Raw genomic sequence first — 23,628 nt, forward strand, 5'->3', positions numbered from 1 at the left:
GGAAGGAAGGTGGAAGGAAGGAAGGAAGGAAGGTGGAGGAAGGTGGAGTGGAGGAAGGAAGGTAGGTGGAGTGGAGGAAGGAAGGAAGGTGGAGTGGAGGAAGGAAGGTAGGGGGAATGGAGGAAGGAAGGAAGGTAGGGGGAATGGAGGAAGGAAGGAAGGTAGGGGGAATGGAGGAAGGAAGGAAGGTAGGGGGAATGGAGGAAGGAAGGAAGGTAGGGGGAATGGAGGAAGGAAGGTAGGGGGAGTGGAGGAAGGGGGAGTGGAGGAAGGAAGGAAGGTAGGGGGAGTGGAGGAAGGGGGAGTGGAGGAAGGAAGGAAGGAAGGTAGGGGGAGTGGAGGAAGGTAGGGGGAGTGGAGGAAGGAAGGGGGAGTGGAGGAAGGAAGGAAGGAAGGTAGGGGGAGTGGAGGAAGGTGGAAGGAAGGTGGAGTGGAGGAAGGGGGAGTGGAGGAAGGAAGGAAGGTAGGGGGAGTGGAGGAAGGAAGGAAGGAAGGTAGGGGGAGTGGAGGAAGGGGGAAGGGGGAGTGGAGGAAGGAAGGTAGGGGGAATGGAGGAAGGAAGGAAGGTAGGGGGAATGGAGGAAGGAAGGAAGGTAGGGGGAATGGAGGAAGGAAGGTAGGGGGAGTGGAGGAAGGGGGAGTGGAGGAAGGAAGGAAGGTAGGGGGAGTGGAGGAAGGGGGAGTGGAGGAAGGAAGGAAGGAAGGTAGGGGGAGTGGTGGAAGGAAGGGGGAGTGGAGGAAGGAAGGGGGAGTGGAGGAAGGAAGGAAGGAAGGTAGGGGGAGTGGAGGAAGGTGGAAGGAAGGTGGAGTGGAGGAAGGGGGAGTGGAGGAAGGAAGGGAGGAAGGGGGAGTGGAGGAAGGAAGGAAGGTAGGGGGAGTGGAGGAAGGAAGGAAGGAAGGTAGGGGGAGTGGAGGAAGGGGGAAGGGGGAGTGGAGGAAGGAAGGTAGGGGGAGTGGAGGGAGGAAGGGGGAGTGGAGGGAGGAAGGAAGGTAGGGGGAGTGGAGGGAGGAAGGGGGAGTGGAGGGAGGAAGGAAGGAAGGATGGGGGAGTGGAAGGATGGAAAGATGGAAGGAAGGATGGAAGCAAGGAAGGTAGAGTGGAAGCAAGGAAGGTAGAGTGGAAGCAAGGAAGGTAGAGTGGAAGCAAGGAAGGTAGAGTGGAAGCAAGGAAGGTAGAGTGGAAGCAAGGAAGGTAGAGTGGAAGCAAGGAAGGTAGAGTGGAAGCAAGGAAGGTAGAGTGGAAGCAAGGAAGGTAGAGTGGAAGCAAGGTAGAGTGGAAGCAAGGTAGAGTGGAAGCAAGGTAGAGTGGAAGCAAGGAAGCAAGGTAGAGTGGAAGCAAGGAAGCAAGGTAGAGTGGAAGCAAGGAAGAGTGGAAGCAAGGTAGAGTGGAAGGAAGTGGAAGGATGGATGGAAGGAAGTGGAAGGAAGGAAGTGGAAGGATGGATGGAAGGAAGTGGAAGGATGGAAGGAAGGAAGGAAGGAAGGTAGGTAGTGGAAGGATGGAAGGAAGGAAGGTAGGTAGTGGAAGGATGGAAGGAAGGAAGGATGGAAGAAAGGAAGGTAGGTAGTGGAAGGATGGAAGAAAGAAAGGTAGGTAGTGGAAGGATGGAAGAAAGAAAGGTAGGTAGTGGAAGGATGGAAGAAAGGAAGGTAGGTAGTGGAAGGATGGAAGAAAGGAAGGTAGGTAGTGGAAGGATGGAAGGTAGGTAGTGGAAGGATGGAAGAAAGGAAGGAAGGAAGGTAGTGGAAGGTTGGAAGGAAGGTAGTGGAAGGATGGAAGAAAGGTAGTGGAAGGATGGAAGAAAGGAAGGAAGGTAGTGGAAGGATGGAAGGAAGGTAGTGGAAGGATGGAAGAAAGGAAGGAAGGTAGTGGAAGGATGGAAGGGGGAGGGGGAGTGAGTGAAGGAAGAGAGCCAGCTGCTTGTGGTGAAGCTGTTCAGAATGTACAGCTCTGTATGCAGAGATCCACAGATGTATATCTACCAATCTTTCTCTCCTCTCTCTTTCTCTGAAATGATATTTCAAAGCTGAGTTGAGATGGATAACTGATTGAAGGTGGAGGGAATATTTAGAAGTCCAAAAAAAAGCGGACACCTGTCAAGTCATAATATATTGGGTTATAGCTGCTAGTGCATTAGCAACAGTAAAGCGCATGCTTATTTTCTTTGCCTCTGTGTCCGTCATTATCTCCTCTCATCATCAATCATTCACCCGTCAATTTAATGTAATCATGTTCACTCAATAAGACCTGATGATTTGCTATGTTCTGTCACACATACTGTGTGTGCCTTGAGTGCTGACCTGGCAGACAAGTATTTCAGATGTTTTTCTTAGTAACAGTATTTCTTAGGTTGATATTGTGAGTGTTTATGTACAGTAAGTAGCCCTATAACATCCCATACTGATGGCTTACTCTTTTATTGTTGTGCTTGTTCAGTGGTAACGTCACTCGCTAAGGGCTATTGCTACGTTAGCATTAGTCATTTGGCAACACGGTCATCGTGCCCTTCTCAGTTATTAAATGCCAGACTGCCTTGCTGCAATGACCAACATGTCCCCCCTCGCTCCTGAGCTATATGGACAGGACTAATGACCAACATGTCCTCCTCCCTCCCTCCCTCCTGAGCGATATGGACAGGACTAATGACCAACATGCCCTCCCTCCTGTGCTATATGGACAGGACTAATGACCAACATGCCCTCCCTCCTGAGCTATATGGACAGGACTAATGACCAACATGTCCTCCTCCCTCCCTCCTGATCTATATGGACAGGACTAATGACCAACATGTCCCCCCTCCCTCCTGAGCTATATGGACAGGACTAATGACCAACATGTCCTCCCTCCCTCCCTCCTGAGCTATATGGACAGGACTAATGACCAACATGTCCTCCCTCCCTCCCTCCTGAGCTATATGGACAGGACTAATGACCAACATGTCCTCCCCCCTCCCTCCTGAGCTATATGGACAGGACTAATGACGAAAATGTCCTCCTCCTCCCTCCTGAGCTATATGGACAGGACTAATGACCAACATGTCCTCCCTCCCTCCCTCCTGAGCTATATGGACAGGACTAATGACCAACATGTCTTCCCTCCCTCCTGAGCTATATGGACAGGACTAATGACCAACATGTCTTCCCTCCCTCCTGAGCTATATGGACAGGACTAATGACCAACATGTCTTCCCTCCCTGCTGAGCTATATGGACAGGACTAATGACCAACATGTCCTCCCTCCTCCTGAGCTATATGGACAGGACTAATGACCAACATGCCCTCCCCCCTCCCTCCTGAGCTATATGGACAGGACTAATGACCAACATGTCCTCCCCCCTCCCTCCTGAGCTATATGGACAGGACTAATGACCAACATGTCCTCCCCCCTCCCTCCTGAGCTATATGGTCAGGACTAATGACCAACATGCCCTCCCCCCTCCTGAGCTATATGGACAGGACTAATGACCAACATGTCCTCCTCCCCTCCTGAGCTATATGGACAAGACTAATGACCAACATGTCTTCCCTCCCTCCTGAGCTATATGGACAGGACTAATGACCAACATGTCTTCCCTCCCTGCTGAGCTATATGGACAGGACTAATGACCAACATGTCCTCCCTCCTCCTGAGCTATATGGACAGGACTAATGACCAACATGTCCTCCCTCCTCCTGAGCTATATGGACAGGACTAATGACCAACATGCCCTCCCTCCTGAGCTATATGGACAGGACTAATGACCAACATGCCCTCCCTCCCTCCCTCCCCCCTGAGCTATATGGACAGGACTAATGACCAACATGCCCTCCCCCCTCCCTCCTGAGCTATATGGACAGGACTAATGACCAACATGTCCTCCCCCCTCCCTCCTGAGCTATATGGACAGGACTAATGACCAACATGTCCTCCCCCCTCCCTCCTGAGCTATATGGACAGGACTAATGACCAACATGTCCTCCCCCCTCCCTCCTGAGCTATATGGACAGGACTAATGACCAACATGCCCTCCCCCCTCCTGAGCTTTATGGACAGGACTAATGACCAACATGTCCTCCTCCCCTCCTGAGCTATATGGACAAGACTAATGACCAACATGTCCTCCCCCCTCCCTCCTGAGCTATATGGACAGGACTAATGACCAACATGTCCTCCTTCCTCCTGAGCTATATGGACAGGACTAATGACCAACATGTCCTCCCCCCCTCCCTCCTGAGCTATATGGACAGGACTAATGACCAACATGCCCTCCCCCCTCCTGAGCTATATGGACAGGACTAATGACCAACATGTCCTCCTCCCCTCCTGAGCTATATGGACAGGACTAATGACCAACATGCCCTCCTCCCTCCCTCCTGAGCTATTTGGACAGGACTAATGACCAACATGCCCTCCCTCCTGAGCTATATGGACAGGACTAATGACCAACATGTCCTCCCTCCTCCCTCCTGAGCTATCTGGACATTACTAATGACCAACATGTCCTCCTCCCTCCTGAGCTATATGGACAGGACTAATGACCAACATGCCGTCCCCCCTCCCTCCTGAGCTATATGGACAGGACTAATGACCAACATGTCCTCCCCCCTCCCTCCTAAGCTATATGGACAGGACTAATGACCAACATGTCCTCCACCCTCCCTCCTGAGCTATATGGACAGGACTAATGACCAACATGTCCTCCCTCCTGAGCTATATGGACAGGACTAATGACCAACATGTCTTCCTTCCTCCTGAGCTATATGGACAGGACTAATGACCAACATGTCCTCCTCCCTCCCTCCTGAGCTATATGGACAGGACTAATGACCAACATGTCCTCCCTCCTCCTGAGCTATATGGACAGGACTAATGACCAACATGCCCTCCCCCCTCCCTCCTGAGCTATATGGACAGGACTAATGACCAACATGCCCTCCCCCCTCCCTCCTGAGCTATATGGACAGGACTAATGACCAACATGCCCTCCCCCCTCCCTCCTGAGCTATATGGACAGGACTAATGACCAACATGCCCTCCCCCCTCCCTCCTGAGCTATATGGACAGGACTAATGACCAACATGTCCTCCTCCCTCCCTCCTGAGCTATATGGATAGGACTAATGAACAACATGCCCTCCTCCCTCCCTCCTGAGTTATATGGACAGGACTAATGATGAACATGTCCTCCTTCCTCCTGAGCAATATGGACAGGACTAATGACCAACATGCCCTCCTCCCTCCCTCCTGAGCTATATGGACAGGACTAATGACCAACATGCCCTCCTCCCTCCCTCCTGAGCTATATGGACAGGACTAATGACCAACATGCCCTCCCCCCTCCCTCCTGAGCTATATGGACAGGACTAATGACCAACATGTCCTCCTCCCCCCTGAGCTATATGGACAGGACTAATGACCAACATGTCCTCCTCCCCCCTGAGCTCTATGGACAGGACTAATGACCAACATGCCCTCCTCCCTCCCTCCTGAGCTATATGGATAGGACTAATGAACAACATGCCCTCCTCCCTCCCTCCTGAGTTATATGGACAGGACTAATGATGAACATGTCCTCCTTCCTCCTGAGCAATATGGACAGGACTAATGACCAACATGCCCTCCTCCCTCCCTCCTGAGCTATATGGACAGGACTAATGACCAACATGCCCTCCTCCCTCCCTCCTGAGCTATATGGACAGGACTAATGACCAACATGTCCTCCCTCGTGAGTTATATGGACAGGACTAATGACCAACATGTCCTCCCTCCTGAGCTATATGGACATGACTAATGACCAACATGTCCTCCCTCCCTCCTAATCTATATGGACAGGACTAATGACCAACATGCCCCCTCCCTCCTGAGCTATATGGACAGGACTAATGACCAACATGTCCTCCCTCCTGAGCTATATGGACAGGACTAATGACCAACATGTCCTCCCTCCTGAGCTATATGGACAGGACTAATGACCAACATGTCCTCCCTCCTTAGCTATATGGACAGGACTAATGACCAACATGTCCTCCCTCCCTCCTGAGCTATATGGACAGGACTAATGACCAACATGTCCTCCCTCCTGAGATATATGGACAGGACTAATGACCAACATGTCCTCCTCCCTCCCTCCCTCCTGAGCTATATGGACAGGACTAATGACCAACATGCCCTCCTCTTCCCTTCCTGAGCTATATGGACAGGACTAATGACCAACATGTCCTCCTCCCTCCCTCCTGAGATATATGGACAGGACTAATGACCAACATGCCCTCATCCTCCCCTCATGAGCTATATGGACCGGACTAATGACCAACATGTCCTCCCCCCTGAGCTATATGGACAGGACTAATGACCAGTAGGCCCTCCTCCCTCCCTCCTGAGCTATATGGACAGGACTTTTGACCAACATGTCCTCCCTCCCTCCTGAGTTATATGGACAGGACTTTTGACCAACATGTCCTCCCTCCCTCCTGAGCTATATGGACAGGACTAATGACCAACATGTCCTCCTCCCTCCCTCCTGAGATATATGGACTGGACTAATGACCAACATGTCCTCCTCCCTCCCTCCTGAGATATATGGACAGGACTAATGACCAACATGTCCTCCTCCCTCCCTCCCTCCTGAGATATATGGACAGGACTAATGACCAACATGTCCTCCTCCCTCCCTCCCCCCTGAGCTATATGGACAGGACTAATGACCAACATGTCCTCCTCCCTCCTGAGATATATGGACAGGACTAATGACCAACATGCCCTCATCCTCCCCTCCTGAGCTATATGGACAGGACTAATGACCAACATGTCCTCCCTCCCTTCCTCCCTCCTGAGCTATATGGACAGGACTAATGACCAACATGTCCTCCCTCCCTCCCTCCTGAGATATATGGACAGGACTAATGACCAACATGCTCTCCTCCTCCCCTCCTGAGCTATATGGACAGGACTAATGACCAACATGTCCTCCCCCCTGAGCTATATGGATAGGACTAATGACCAGTAGGCCCTCCTCCCTCCCTCCTGAGCTATATGGACAGGACTTTTGACCAACATGTCCTCCCTCCCTCCCTCCTGAGATATATGGACAGGACTAATGACCAACATGCCCTCATCCTCCCCTCCTGAGCTATATGGACAGGACTAATGACCAACATGTCCTCCCTCCCTTCCTCCCTCCTGAGCTATATGGACAGGACTAATGACCAACATGTCCTCTCTCCCTCCCTCCTGAGATATATGGACAGGACTAATGACCAACATGCTCTCCTCCTCCCCTCCTGAGCTATATGGACAGGACTAATGACCAACATGTCCTCCCCCCTGAGCTATATGGATAGGACTAATGACCAGTAGGCCCTCCTCCCTCCCTCCTGAGCTATATGGACAGGACTTTTGACCAACATGTCCTCCCTCCCTCCCTCCCCCCTGAGCTATATGGACAGGACTAATGACCAGTAGGCCCTCCTCCCTCCCTCCTGAGCTATATGGACAGGACTTTTGACCAACATGTCCTCCCTCCCTCCCTCCTGAGCTATATGGACAGGACTAATGACCAGTAGGCCCTCCTCCTTCCCTCCTGAGCTATATGGACAGGACTAATGACCAGTAGGCCCTCCTCCTTCCCTCCTGAGCTATATGGACAGGACTAATGACCAACATGTCTTTCCCCCTCCCTCCTGAGCTATATGGACAGGACTAATGACCAACATGTCTTTCCCCCTCCCTCCTGAGCTATATGGACAGGACTAATGACCAATAGGCCCTCCTCACTCTCCTGCCCTATCTGAACAGAGCTGGACATATTTTTTTTTTTTAGATTTCATACTTTTCTTTTGATTTTCTTTTCCCTGCATTTCCTTTTTTTATTGTTTTCTTATTGTTATGTTGACTGACGCATAATTTGTAATAAAATGCGAAGCCAAAATAAACAAGTTCCCAAACCCTGAGCTTTTTTGTTCTTAAAGGGAGCACACATTCACACACACATATATTTTGTAATATGATGTTACCTAAGCAAGATCAACCAATAAAGGGGTGGCCTCATCTTCCCTCCCCCAACCCATCCTCCCCTAGAGAGAGAAACAATAAAGCACTGTGCAAGCTCTGCTTACACCCAATTTCCTTCCATCCAATCAGGCGTTCCCTGAGTGCTGACGGACAGGCCGGGCTGCCTATGTGGAGCCTGCAGGATGGGAGGAGGGAGAATTTCAGCCACTCCGTCCCTTTAAAGCCCACCTCACCTCTCTGTCACGCCCTGCACATCAAACAGGAAGTGAACCTATATTCCAACCCAGAGTTGTCTCCCAACCAGAACCAGATGTCCAGACCCTTCGACCACCTCTCTCTCATTTCCAGGTACGGCTCTCCGTCCTGGGCCTCCAAGACCCACTTCGGAGCCCTCCTGAAGCTCTGGGCCAACAGCAGAGCTGGGGACCACCTCAAAGACCTACCCAGCTTGCTGGAGGCCGCAGGGCTCTTCACCAAGTCGCCCGCCTGTGGGAAGGCAATCATCCAGGAGACCCCCAGAGACGAGGGCCTCTCTCTTTCCCACTCCCCGACCGTTGACCTCAAAATCCCCCAGGTGAGAGGCCTTGGAGGCCTGGGGGTGGACTTCTGCTTGGGCTCCCTGAGCTCTGATCCCTACAGCCTCCCCAGCCACCACTGTGAGAACAGCCTGGGGAAGAGGCAGAGGTCCATCCTGCCCAAACACAGCCGCCGGGGAAGCAGTGGAGGAGAGGGGGAGTACTGGGCTTCATCCGATGCAGACCGCTCTGCCTCTGGGGGGCAGTATCCTACCTCTGACCCCGAGGCAGACCTCAGCAACAAGCAGATGAGGAAAAAGAGGGGACGATACCGTCAGTACAACACAGAGCTGCTAGAGGAGGCTATCGGAGTGGTGATGGGGGGGAAGATGAGCGTGTCCAAGGCTCAGACCGTCTACGGGATCCCTCACAGCACTCTGGAGTATAAAGTCAAGGAGCGCCTTGGCACCCTGAAACATCCACCCAAGAAGAAGCTGAAGCTGATGAGCCACATGGAGGAACCGGAGGATACGGAGGCCCCAGAGAGCCAAGAAGCTCTGGATGCGACCATGGACCTCCAGTCTGTGTCAGCATCTGGAGAGAGCGGCAGGCAGCTGCTCAGTACAGGCCTCTCCCCAGACGAGTAAAGTCACGACTGAAAGAGATTCAGTACTTGATGATATGTGATGTTTTTTCCCAGACCAGGTAATCGTTTGCATTTGCCAGGCAGTGGCAATGACAGAGGAGTCTATCAGGGGAGGCTGCTGAGGGGAGGACGGCTCATAATAATGTTTGGAACAGAGCAAATGAAATGACATCAAACCATGTGTTTGATACCATTCCGCTCCAGCCATTACCACAAGCCTGTCCTCCCCAATTAGGGTGCCACCAACCTCCTGTGGAGTCTATATAGCTAGTACACAATTGATCAGTTCGGTATCTTGATTTATTCCAAATGCACTTCTACTTACTGTGATCAACCCCGTGAATCAGTCTGACCTATTCATCTTGGCTCTTTAATCATTTTAACATGTTTGTTAAGCCTACTATAAGTAGCTGTTGTCTAAATCAATCAAACACTAAATTGTCTCTGCACTCTTTTAGATTGTCCCTCGATGTTGTCCTAGACATTGTTGAAACCCTCCATATTTGAAATATGTTTTGGGAGTGTTTTATGAAGCTTGTTTGTACTGTATAAGGATATCAGACAATATTTGAACGGTTCATCCTGAAACTGCTTTTGATACGGTGCTACCATAAACTAATAATTTACTACCTGACTAATATAATGTGTGATGGCAAAATTGCAATTGGACCAAGCCCAATTGTCTGCACAGAGTTGTATATTGGTCAGTGGTGCCCCTTACTGTTCTCTAGGAGTACTCTGGTTATTACAGCACTTAGGGTTGAACCAACGGTCTCCATCCCAGGTCCTGTAGAGCTACAGGAAATGTATGGTCTTATTGGAGGCCAGCTGCAACAAAAGCCTGCAGACTTTGTAGCACCAAGGTTGGAGACGTTTGGGTTGGATACACCAACCTCATTTCTTTGTTTGGGTCATAATGATGACGCATGCTCAGCCCTCGACATGTAGAATCAAGGCTTATTTCTATTTGAAACTCTATTCATATTTGATCATCTAAATGGGGGTTTATAATGTTTATTTTACATTGTGAGTTTAAAGTCATACACTGGTTGATACTCTCTTTCCCTGTCACTGTTCAGCAAATGCACACCTGAGATTGAATAGACCAAACTACAGCAGAAAGAATGTGGTTGAAAGGATGCCTGCAACCATTGTGTACTACTGAAAATCTTAATGTAAGGTTGAATGTTTTTGTTTTTTGGGAGAACAGATTCCCCTGTCCGCAATTTCACCACCTCCTTAGTTACCAACCAAACCTCAGCTATAGACGTGTTGGTTGTTTAGCTACAAAATCACTATGGAGAAACTGGTTTGGCCTAGGTTGTTGACACGTAAACGATATTTCCTCTCAAATGTGTATTGAAACCTACATTTGCACAATGAGCACTTTTCTTTGAAATGCATGTCAGCTGTTGGTTAGCTAGCTAGTGAATTTTGGCTATATTAGCATAGATGTGACATCAGTCAAAACGCCTCAAAACAAGACATTGTATCAAAGAGATCAAACTAGCTAAAACACGCCACCCACAATTCCCCATGTGGCAGTTTCTTGTCATTGTTGCTAGCAGTCTGGCCATCCAGAATCACAACGCGCAGACTTCCTCCTCATTGAAGCCTGCACATTGTTTTTGTGACGTGAGGAGCTAACCGTTTATACTCTCCAAAAGCACTCCAGATTTACAACCACTCAGATATGTCGCTATCCGCTGTGTAGTGTGATTGGGACATTTCTTTACCTGTGTTCACCCGTAGCCTTCACCACAACTCAGGATAATGTTTGTGTGGGGCTGCAGTACTTGTGTGAATGTGTATATTTCTATCTTTATCAGAAATGTATATACTATGTTAGATATCTATACACAAACATACCTCACTCTCAGATGTATATCTCCTACTTATTTCCACGCCTCTTGTATCTTACTCAGAATCATCTGAAGGGGAAATTTCTTTTTTTTTTTGTCTGCGAACAGGCACTTTTGGGATCTCTTACCATTGACTGATAAATATATGCACCCGACTCTTATCAGGTGTTCTCACAACTTACCTTATCCCAGCATTTGTTTACCAGTTTGAGCCTCTTTGACATTTTAAATCTGTGTGGCGCTGCAGTTAGCACAACAACTTCAGGTGTGAAGTCAGGTAGTCTCATTACCTCTAGGGATGACTGTCCCTGCTTAACAGAAGAAGGCAAGAACAAGGGAAAGGTGGAAATGTTTGTTCTTAAAACATTTTTAAAATCTTAACTATGTATTGAAAGATTGGTTTTGTTCACGTGTTAGATTGCAGCTTTAAGGTGCAGTAAATTGATGAGTCTCAAAGGTTTCGCCATGTGGCGCATAGCACTAAGGAAATTCTTTGGAGGAGTGTAGAATATGCTGAAGCATAGATACTTTGCCCATTGCAGTTTAAACATCATGATGTTTTTAGAAAACATCACATAATTCAATGGATGCCGTATTTGCTCCTCCTTGGTAATACCGACCAATAAAAATGTATGGAAATCTCAGAATTGTACACAATGTTTACTTATCTAATTCTACAATCAGAACAAGAATCTAAATACTCTTCGTGAATAGAATGCTCGGAAGCAGCGACATGGTGTCCCGCTGTGAATTTGGCAAAACTACTGTGAGTACTACTTACCCTATCGACAGTTCTACCTCAGGACATTTCATAATATTAGATCAATCCCCTATTGTCCTTGTATAAGGTTTATATTACAGTGCTGGTTTTACTACAGTCATCAGATTAACAGGTATTACTACAGTTCTAGTGACATTTTTATAGTCAACAAGACTGTAAGATGTTAATTTCTTACTCTTGACCCAGTAAGTTATTATGCATCATTTTTGAGACTTATGTAAACTAAATATTTAGACAAACATTTGAGTTAAAAGTTTGATTTTGGCCCACCGTGAACACACAGCTACAAACTCTTAGATTATTGCTAAAACTTAACTGATATCACATGAAATGCATAAAACAAGAACTTTCCTTAAGCAAGGCTGGTCCTACTCTCTCCTTTCAGGTTTATTTTTTGTTGGACAACATTACATTTCCTTTAGTCTTTCAGGTGTATATAAGTATAGTGAAAATAAATATAATTGACTACTAGGTTAACTAATTAGTATGAATCCACTGTAAATATTACTTTTTAAATGTGCAGTGAATACCAGTCAGAAGCTTGTACACCTACTCATTCAAGGGGTTTTCTTTATTTTTACTATTTTCTACATTGTAAAATAATAGTGAAGACGTCAACTATGAAATAACACATATCGAAAAATGCAGTAACCAAAAAAGCTATTTTATATTTGAGATTCTTCAAAGTAGCCACCCTTTGCCTTGATGATACCTTTGCTCACGCTTGGCATTCTCTCAACCAGCTTCAGGAGGTAGTCACCTGGAATGCATTTCAATTAACAGGTATGCCTTGTTAAAAGTTAATTTGTGGAATTTCTTAATGCGTTTCAACAATTAATTTGTGTTGTGACAAGGTAGGGTGGGTATACAGAAGATAGCCCTATTTGGTAAAAGACCAAGTCCATATTATGGCAAGAACAGCTCAAATAAGCAAAGAGAAATGACAGTCCATCATTGACTGGCCTTCATGTCTTAAAGTAATCTGGAAAATTTCAGGAACTTCTCTGCCGCAGAGGATAAGTTTATTAGTTAACAGCCTCAGAAATTGCAGCCCAAATAAATGCTTCTGCGTTCACTTAACAGACACATCTCAACATCAACTATACAGTGGAGACTGCGTGAATCAGGCCTTCATGGTCAAATTACTGCAAAGAAACCACTACTAAAGGACACCAATAATAAGAGGAGACTTGCTTGGGCCAAGAAACACGAGCAATGGACATTAGATCGGTGGAAATCCGCCTTTGGTCGAGTCCAAATTTTTGATTTTTGGTTCCAACTGCCATGTCTTTGTGAGATGCAGAATGATCTCAGCATGCGTGGTTCCCACTGTGAATCATGGAGGAGGAGGTGTGATGGTGTGGGGGTGCTTTGCTGGTGACACCGTCTGTGATTTATTTAGAATTCAAGGCACACTTACCCAGCATGGCTACCACAGCATTCTGCAGCGATATGCCATCCCATCTGTTGTTTTTCAGCAGGACAATGACCCAAAACTCATCCAGGCTGTGTAAGGGCTATTTGACCAAGGAGAGTGATGGAATGCTGCATCAGATGACCTGGCCTCCACAATCACCTGACCTCAACCCAATTTGAGATGGTTTGGGATTAGTTGGACCACAGAGTGAAGGAAAAGTAGCCAACAAGTGTTCAGCATACATGGCAACTCCTTCAAGACTGTTGGAAAAGCATTCCTCATGAAGCTGGTTGAGAGAATGCTCAGTGTGCAAGCTGTCGTCAAGGCAAAGGTTTGCGTCTTTGAAGAATCTCATAGAAAATATATTTTTGATTTAACACCAATTCTTTTTTTTTTTTTTTTTTTTTTTTTTTTACTACATGATTCCATATGGGTTTTGATGTCTTCGCTATTATTCTACAATTTAGATGATAGTCAAAATAAAGATAAACCCTTGAATGAGGTGTCAACTTTTTTGCTGTATATGTAGAAATCTTTTGAACTTGCAAACCAACTGTGATCACCCTCAAGTCAAGACATATGCTTCACAGTAGTTGCAATAAATTTGGGTTATGATTTCATTTCATTATAATTGATCATCTGAAACTAATCAAGATTACGTCTTTGTTTTGAGGATGAGTCCGTTTTATTAGTGGATTTGATGGGATTGACAACAAAAAGGTAAACAAATCAAAGTGAGTTACTTTAATCAAATTAAACAGTTGCCAGGCTTTTCTTTGTTACCATGACAATCACGGAGCCTTGCTCGTAAGTAGTCGCTGTCATAAAATTGCCATTATAAATCCGGATACTGAGACAAGATTACACTATTGGAGAGAAATTTAAGGTTTTGTTTTTTATTAGCATTTTGCATGTGGTCCATTCTTCCACAATACACAAACAGTTTCCGTGTTAACATTAAAACAGGTTCCACAAGGGTTGTGTTAAAATTACAAAAATCTACAGAAGCAAATCCGCTACCTCATCTCTAGAAAAGGACTGAACCTGCATCAAATAAATCTAACTTCTTGAGGCAGTATCTAGCAATTTCCCATAAACACAAGCAAAGGATATGGGCCAAAGCTTTTTTGCAGTATGTGTTGAACTCTGCTAGCTGTTTGTTGACTCATTGCTTTAGATGTATGCCGTAATCTTGCAATTGTTGTCAACAGTTTTGCGATTTGCTGTCCATGGCCCATCAGGTTAATTAAGCTACTAAATAATTTATGTATGGAGATGTGAATACCACTTGGCAAAGGTTGATATAAGCAAATATTTTCTTGGATGAGACTTCTCTTATACAAGACTACTGAAAATTGAAGGACTAGGTTGGTACACTTTTTGTAAATACTTCAAGGTTCTGTAAAAGTTACATGCACCCTACTTGACTGGTTCATATTTTAAAGGTGAGGGTGTTCATGTTTTTCGATCTTTGGTTGTATGTTTTTGTCAAAGTGTTTCTACTAATGTGTTTTTGATTGAATAGCTTGTAGGCGTTCTTCCCAATTAGTCAGAAATTTAATTTGACCCTTCACACTCTAATGCTTCGATAAGAAGCTTTTCAGAAGCTTGCACACCCTTCAAGTCAATGAGATGAATATTTTTCTTGAGATGATAGTTGTAGTCCTTTTGACTCCTGCAGTATTTATGTAAATAGTCTTAATACTAATTATACCAAACTATACACAGACAGATTTTACAGATGCATTCAGAAAGTATTCAGACCCCTTGACTTTTCCCACATGTTATGTTACAGCCTTATTCTAAAATGGATTCAATTGTTTTTTTCCTACAATCTACACACAATACTGCATAATGAAAAGCAAAAACAGGTTTTAGACATTTTTGCAAATGTATAAAAAAACACAAATCACATTTACATAAGTATTTAGACCATTTAATCAGTACTTTGTTGAAGCACCTTTGGCAGCCATTACAGCCTCAAGTCTTCTTGGGTATGGCGCTCTCATTCCTCTCTGTAGATCCTCTCATGCTCTGTCAGGTTGGATGGGGAGCGTCACTGCACAGCTATTTTCAGGTCTCTACAGAGATGTTCGATCAGGTTCAAGTCTGGGCTCTGGCTGGGCCACTCAAGGACATTCAGGGACTTGTCCCGAAGCCACTTCTCCAATTGTCTTGGCTGTGTGCTTAGGGTCGTTGTCCTGTTGGAAGGTTGATAATGGCGCCGGAGGGTACGGTTGCCGTTTTTTACGGGCTCCTAACCAACTGTGCTATTTAATTTTGGGTACTTTTTTCACCACTAGTAATACCTACATGTTTCAAATGGACCACCATAGTCCCTGTGCCCAGGAAAGCGAAGCTAACTTGCCTAAATGATTACTGCCCATTGCACTCACGTCGGTAGCCATGAAGGGCTGGTCATGGCTCACATCGACACCATCATGCCGGAAGTTTTAGATCCACTCCAATTCGCATACCGCCCCAACAGATCCACAAATGATGCAATCTCTATTGCGCTCCACACTGCCCTTTCCCACCTGGACAAAAGGAATACCTATGTGAGAATGCTGTTCATTGACTACAGCTCAGCATTCAATACCATAATTTCCACAAAGTTCATCACTAAGCTAAGGACCATGGTAATAAACACCTCCCTCTGCAACTGGATCCTGGACTTCCTGACAGCCACCCCAGGTGGTAAGGTTAGGCAACAACACATCTGCCACGCTGATCCTCAAACCCCTCAAGGGTTTGTCCTTAGTCCCCTCCCGTACTCCCTGTTCCCCCACGACTTTGTGGCCAAGCACGACTCCAACACCATTAAGTTTGCTGACGACACAACAGTGGTAGGCCTGATAACCGACAACGATGAGACCGCCTATAGGGACGAGGTCAGAGATTTGGTAGTGTGGTGCCAGGAAAACCACCTCTTCCCTCAATGTGAGCAAGACAAAGGAGCTGATCCTGGACTATGGGAAAAGGAGGGCCGAACAGGCCCCAATTAACATAAACTGGGCTGAAGTGAAGCGGGTCAACAAACTACCATGGTCCAGACACACCAAGACAGTTGTGAAGGGGGCACGACAACACCTTTTCTTTCTCAGGAGACTGAAAAGATTTGGCATGGGTCCCCAGATCCTCAAAAGGTTCTACAAATGCACCATCGAGAGCATCCTGACCGGTTGCATCACCGCCTGGTATGGCAACAGCTCGGCATCTGACCGTAAGGAACTACAAAGGGTAGTGCGTACGGCCCAGTACATCACTGGGGCCAAGCTTCCTGACATCCAGGACCTAATACTAGGCAGTGTCTGATAAAACCCCCCAAAATTGTCAGACTCCAGTCACCTAAGTCCATAGACCGTTCTGTCTGCTACCGCACAGCATGCGGTACCGGAGAGCCAAGTCTAGGACCAAAAGGCTCCTTAACAGCTTCTACCCCCCCCTAAGCCATGAGATTGCTGAACAATTCATCAAATGGCCAACCATTTTACATTGACCCCCCCCCAACTTTTACACTGCTGCTACTCGCTGTTATTTGTGCAGTCACTTTCACAAATTACCTCGACTAACCTGTACCGGTACCCCTGTATTTGTAAGTCGCTCTGGATAAGAGCGTCTGCTAAATGACTTAAATGTAAATTTAGCCTCTCTTATTGTTATGTAATTTTCTTGTTCATTTTTTAAAACTTTTTTATTTTAACTCTATTTCTTGAACTGCAATGTTAAGGGCTTGTAAGGTTGTATTCGGTGCATGTGACAAATACAATTTGATTTGAATCTTTGCCCCAGTCTGAGGTCCTGAGCACTCTGGAGCAGGTTTTCATCAAGGATCGCTCTACTTTGCTCCCTTCATCTTTCCCTCGATACTGACTACACTCCCAGTCCCTGTCGCTGAATAACTCCCCGCAACATGATGCTGCCACCACCATGCTTCACCATAGGGGTGGTGCCAGGTTTCCTCCAGACGTGTCACTTGACATTCAGGCAAAAGAGCTCAATCTTGGTATTCATCAGACCAGAGATTCTTGTTTCTCATGGTCTGAGAGTATTTTAGGTGCCTTTTGGTAAACTCCAAACGGCCTGTCTTGCCTTTTTATCTGAGGAGTGGCTTCTCTGGCAACTACATAAAGTCCTGATTGGTGGAGTGCTGCAGTGATGGTTGTCCTTCCGGAAGGTTCTCCCACCTCCACAGAGTTACTCTGGAGCTCTGTCAGAGTGACCATCGGGTTCTTGGTCACCTCCCCGACCAAGGCCCTTCTCCCCCAATTGCTCAGTTTGGCTGGGTGGCAAGATCTAGGAAGAGTATTGGTGGTTCCTAACTTATTTTATTTATGATTCACGTATGCCACTGTGTTCTTGGGGACCATCAATGCTGCAGAATTTTTTTTGGTACCCTTCCCCAGATCTGTGCTAAGACACAATCCTGTCTCTGAGCTCTACGGATAGTTCCCTCGACCTCATGGCTTGGTTTTTGCTCTGACATGCACTGTCAACCTTGGGACTTTACATATACAGGTGTGTTCCTTTTTCTAAATGATGTCCAGTCAATTGAATTTACCACAGGTGGACTCCCAAGTTGTATAAACATCTCAAGGATGATCAATGGAAACCGGATGCACCTGAGCTCCATTTTGAGTTCCATAGCAAAGTGTCTGTCTGACTACTTATGTAAATAAGGTATTTCTGTTTTTTATTACATTTGCAAACAATTCTAAGAACTTGTTTTCGCGTTGTTATTGTGTGTAGATTTAAGACATTTTGGACTAAGGCTGTAATGTGGAAAAAGGGAATGGGTCTGAATACTTTCAGAATACACTGTATATTAAAACCTCCTCAGATATACACTACTGTTCAAAAGTTTGGAGTCACTTTTAGAAATGTCCTTGTTTTGGAAAGAAAAGCACTTTGACCATTTTAAAATAACATCAAATTGATCAGAAATAAAGTGTAGACATTGTTAATGTTGTAAAGAACTATTGTAGCTGGAAATGGAATAACTACATAGGCTTTCAGAGGCCCATTATCAGCAATCATTACTCCTGTGTTCCAATGGCACGTTGTGTTAGCTAATCCAAGTTTACAATGTTAAAAAGGCTAACACAACGTGCCATTGGAACACAGGACTGACGGTTGCTGATAATGGGCCTCTGTACACTTATGTACTGTGGCTTGCGCAAATACCCCCGTGGCATTTTTCCTATTTTGTTGCCTTACAACCTGGAATTAAAATGGATTTTTTTGGGAGGGTTTGTATCATTTGATTTACACAACATGCCTACCCCTTTGAATATGAAAAATATATATATTTTGTGAAACAAACAAGAAATAAGACAAACAAAACTTGCGTGCATAACTATTCACACCCCCACCCCCCCCAAAGTCAATACTTTGTAGAGCCATCTTTTGCAGCAATTACAGCTGCAAGTCTCTTTGGGTATGTCCCTATAAGCTGCACATCTAGCCACTGGGATTTTTGCCCATTCTTCAAGGCAAAACTTCTCCAGCTCCTTCAGGTTGGATGGGTTCCGCTGGTGTACAACAATCTTTAAGTCATAGCACAGATTCTCAATTGGATTGAGGTCTGGGCTTTGACTAGGCCATTCCAAGACATTTATATGTTTCCCCTTAAACCACCTGAGTGTTGTATTAGCACTATGCTTAGGGGCATTGTCCTGCTGGAAGGTGAACCTCCGTCCCAGTCTCAAATCTCAGGAAGACTGAAACAGGTTTCCCTCAAGAATTTCCCTGTATTTAGCGCCATCCATCATTCCTTACATTTTGACCAGTTTCCCAGTCCCTGCCGATGGAAAAACATGGTACAGCATGATGCTGCCACCACCATACTTCACTGTGGGGATGGTGTTCTCGGGGTGATGAGATGTTCGGCTTGCGCCAGATGAAGCGTTTTCCTTTGGCCAAAAAGCTCAATTTTAGTCTCATCTGACCAGAGTACCTTCTTCCATTATGTTTGGGGAGTCTCCCACATGCCTTTTGGTGAACACCATATGTGTTTGCTTATTTTTTCTTTAAGCAATGGCTTTTTTTCTGGCCACTTCCGTAAAGTCCAGCTCTGTGGAGTGTTCGGCTCAAAGTGATCCTATGGACAGATACTCCATTCTCCGCTGTGGAGCTTTGCAACTTCAGGCTTCTCTTTGATCTCTTTGTTACCTCTCTGATTAATGCCCTCCTTGCCTGGTCTGATAGTTTTGGTGTGCGGCCCTCTCTTGGCAGGTTTGTTGTGGTGCCATATTCTTTCCATTTTTTAATAATGGATTTAATGGTGCTTCATGGGATGTTAAAAGCAAGCTTCAGATATTTTTTTTATAACCCAACCCTGATCTGTACTTCTCCACACCTTTGTCCCTGACCTGTTTGGAGAGCCCTTGGTCTTCATGGTGTTGCTTGCTTAGTGGTGTTGCAGACTCTGGGGCCTTTCAAAACAGGGGTGTATATATACTGAGATCATGTGCCAGATCATGTGACACTTAGATTGCACACAGGTGGACTTTATTTAATTATGTGACTTCTGAAGGTAAATTGGTTGCACCAGATCATATTTAGGGGCTTCATAGCGAAGGGGGTGAATACATATGCACGCACCACTTAGTTTTTTATTTTTTAGAATTTTTTGAAAACGTTTTTTTCACTTCACCAATTTGGACTAGTTTGTATGTCCATTACATGAAATCCAAATAAAAATCAATTTAAATTACAGGTTGTAATGGAACAAAATAGGAACAATGCCATGGGGGATGAATTCTTTTGCAAGGCACTGTAGATATTCCATAAAAAAATCTGCCGTTTCCAGTTACAATAGTCATTTACAACATTAACAATGTCTACACTGTATTTCTTATGAATTTGATGATATTTTAATGGAGAAAACATTTGCTTTTCCTTTCAAAAACAAGGAATTGTCTAAAGTGACCCCAAACTTTTGAACTTGTGTGTGTGTTACTTATTGATACATAGTTATATTTAGCTCTTATCAAAGATCCAGGGAGGTAGGCTACAGCTTATGTCAAAACTACTTTTGTAATTTTCTATTCCTCTGTTTTGACTGGATGTTTACGGTGATATGGTTCTGTATGAAAGCAGTCTTCATAAAGGCCTTTTGATTAAATACTTTGTGCTGATGTGTACATACAGTTTGGGGTTGTTGTACATAAACTTTGTCTACTGATTTTAAAGTAATTATGTATTAATTTCTGAAGACATTAACTTCAATATACTTTAAAAAAATGTTTTACTTTAAAATACCTTTTATATTTTGGGCAATGTATGAAGGAATGAGATTTAGAATTATTGGCTGTGTGGATTCAAGGCACTGTTGTTGGATATGTGAAGTGGAATTGGTTTGATCCTGTAGGTGAAGGATTGGTTGAAAACACTGGTGTATGCAAGGCAAATTATTGTCACAGACAACCTTTGAGACTTGAATTCTTATTCAACCAGCCATGATTTACACAATGACCTACTTGAAATTTGTGTAATTAACTCATACATACCATGTGTTCTTAATGTTTGCTAAATAATTTTTACTCCCTCTATGTATTATAAGGTCAAAAAAGGGGTGCATTTCCATCTGTTTTTATATGCGTTTGTGAAATATCTTTCCCTTCTGTTTTCCTTGCTGCTGTTGTCCCTTGCTCTATTTCTGCTCGTCTCCCCCGTCCACTCCTTTTTGTTGAGAAAACACAAACGTGTGAATTGTCATGTACACATATTTAGATTATTGTGGTCAGATCTTAACTCACAATGTTGAAAGAAAAGTGGAGAGAGCGAGACATAGAAACCCTCAGGGACAAAACACACCCCTCACTCCTTCAGGTACTGTCTACACATTTAGACATAGCAGCAACTTAAAGTCCTGTAAAAATAAAAATAAAAATACAACAATCACCAAAAAAACGGGTCAGATACTAATTTAGGCTAAACAGTGTCTCTTTCAGTTGAGCTTTTTAGTTGCATGTGGATTTTGGCTCAACTGGTCCCGCAATTGAGCCAAAAAAACCCATCCAATTGAATCTCTGCGTTTATTTCTTAGTTTTTTAAAAACACAATGAATGTCAATGTAAACTCCGTTCAGGTATGACGTTAGCCAAACAGTTAAGCTGCATTGATCTCTCCTGCTCACAGTGCCTCAGACACCATAGTTATCACACTCCGTTGATAATGAACTACTGTTTAACAGAATATATTTAAACCTGAAAAAAAAAAAAAAATGGTAGTCCTAATCATAAACTGATGTAGCTGAACACCTCGTTAGTTGAACCTTCTGAGTGCAAGGTATTGTTAAAAAAAAATAAAAAGTGGTCTTTCCGCAAATGTACTGATTGAACATATGAAGAGATTCTGACTTGCGATTCCTTTTGTTGGGAATATTTATTTTGTTAATGTTCCCTTTGAGCAGTCCCTCCTATTCCCTCTCTCTAAACCCACTGGATTTAGAGCTTGTTTTGGTAGTCTACATGTTGCTGCTTATCTTTGGTTTAACAGCTCTACGACTTTTAGATTAAGACAGTTCTATATGGAGTCTGTCATAGCAAGTTATTCCTTTTAAAATGTTTGAAAGCAGCTCTTTTCAACCCTATACTGTGGACTAATTGTGATGACTTGCAATGCTTGGAACAATACACTTCAAACATAAAGGACTGGGAGGCTTTTCAAAAATAATTAAATACAAAATATTTCATACGTTTTATTTCCATCTTAAGTGGGCTATAAGCAATTTGGTTTCATATGAAATGCCTCGGATTCATTAGTCTCAATGGTTAATGTATTCAGATGCTCAGATAGCAGGTACACACAAACCTAACTGGACCTCATTTCAATAATTGCCATTTGCACAGTTTGGCAGACCTTTTTTTTTTTTTTTTTTATATACTGTAATTTATTTACAAATGTTTTTTGGGGGGGTACTATATTATTAGAACTTGGCTATGGTCAAGTGTCTTTGTAGTAGAGAGAACATAATGATCACTAAGTTCATTTGGTTGCACTGGTAAATGTTCATTTTTTTGAATGCAATTTTGATTTGATAACTTTACTAATAAAATATGACTGCGTCTTATATGCCCCTTTATAATCTTTGGACTGAAGTGGTTGATATGATCTCAATTTTGTGTATGTTGCATTGAACCTGGGGCACCAATGATTGTCTTTGAGTAAATTCTTACACTTACAATGTATCCTGTAAGGAAAAAAATGCCATTTTGAAAAAAAAATCTAACAGTGTAACAGGTCAAATTCACTGGACGAAATAATCACTTTTCAAAATCACCTATTCTTCTAATAAATTGTGAAAATGGAATGTTCTCTGTCGTCTTTTTCAAACAAACACTTAGCATTGGCTTTTTCACAATTCTGTAATGGGCTCAATTTTCTTTTATTGCTTCATAAAATTAATAGATTAAATATGAATTTAATTAAATACTGTATCTAATTATACGCTCCTACTCATCGTTGTCAAATGTCTCATTAGGCCAACTCTGTGAATACTCGTATTTTGGTAAAGACATATTTAACACTGCTCATGAGCTTCTCATTCCTCCCACACAGTTAGAATCCATGGCTGGTAATAAAGGTCATATTGTCTGACTCAGTCATTAATTGGGTTGATATTAAGTTATATTTTTATATAACTAGAACAATATTTCAGCCTTAACTCTTGTTGCTGTATGGCGTGTCAATAGTATCAAAATGTGAACATTTTACACCAGCAATGTGGATGTTAATATTCATGTTTCTGTCTATGAAATAATTACTTGGGAATGGTGTCACCAAGATGTACCAACAGAAGGGCTTTGATGATAACCACTGCTTCTTTGTTGTAATGGAACCATGTTCCTACTATAGATTTGATTGAATGTGAGGATATCCTGGACTGATGGAAATTATGACATGGACAAGTGAAATCAATATGTTCGGTTTAGGATTTACAAAAACCCAACATGATTAAATCATGGATCAGTTACTGTTCCCCATGTTTATCCTGGCAGTTTTTTTTTCCCTTCACATTTATCTCCATATCATTGTTCTCTTAGCATGTAGCCCAGCCCACTATGTTGCATTTTCAAGATAACATTTCTTTCTGAACTATAGAAAAACAATTAATTTAGATGGGTGCTGTGAATACTTTATTCATCTTCATAGGGAAAGTGATTTGCCTTAACCTGTTCCACCTGCGGAACCCCTAGCCAACAGCCAATGGCAATCGCACGGCGCGAAATACAAAACCAACTAAAATACCACAATTCAATTTTCTCAAATAATCAACTATTTTACACCATTTTAAAGACAAGACTCTCGTTAATCTAACCACATTGTCCGATTTCAAAAAGGCTTTACAGTGAAAGCAAAACATTAATTGTCAGGAGAGTACCCTGCCAAAAATAATCACACAGCCATTTTCA

At 44.1% G+C, this 23,628-nt stretch overlaps 2 protein-coding genes across 2 annotated transcripts in view; both read left to right on the plus strand.

Annotated features, from left to right (window-relative positions):
- The window catches only part of LOC106589767 (uncharacterized), a 77,057-nt gene that overhangs the window by 39,395 nt on the left and 14,034 nt on the right, over nucleotides 1-23,628 (plus strand). The gene's annotated exons all lie outside the window — the stretch shown is intronic.
- On the plus strand, nucleotides 4,984-22,526 carry LOC106589771 (ligand-dependent corepressor-like). The gene has a single exon (XM_082970553.1). It carries the CDS (start codon nucleotides 7,982-7,984, stop codon nucleotides 9,149-9,151), a length of 1,170 nt encoding a protein of 389 aa, XP_082826679.1. The 5' UTR covers nucleotides 4,984-7,981; the 3' UTR covers nucleotides 9,152-22,526.

This window comes from Salmo salar, chromosome 28 (genome assembly GCF_965601325.2).
Source record: "Salmo salar chromosome 28, fSalSal1, whole genome shotgun sequence".
NCBI lineage: Eukaryota > Metazoa > Chordata > Actinopteri > Salmoniformes > Salmonidae > Salmo > Salmo salar.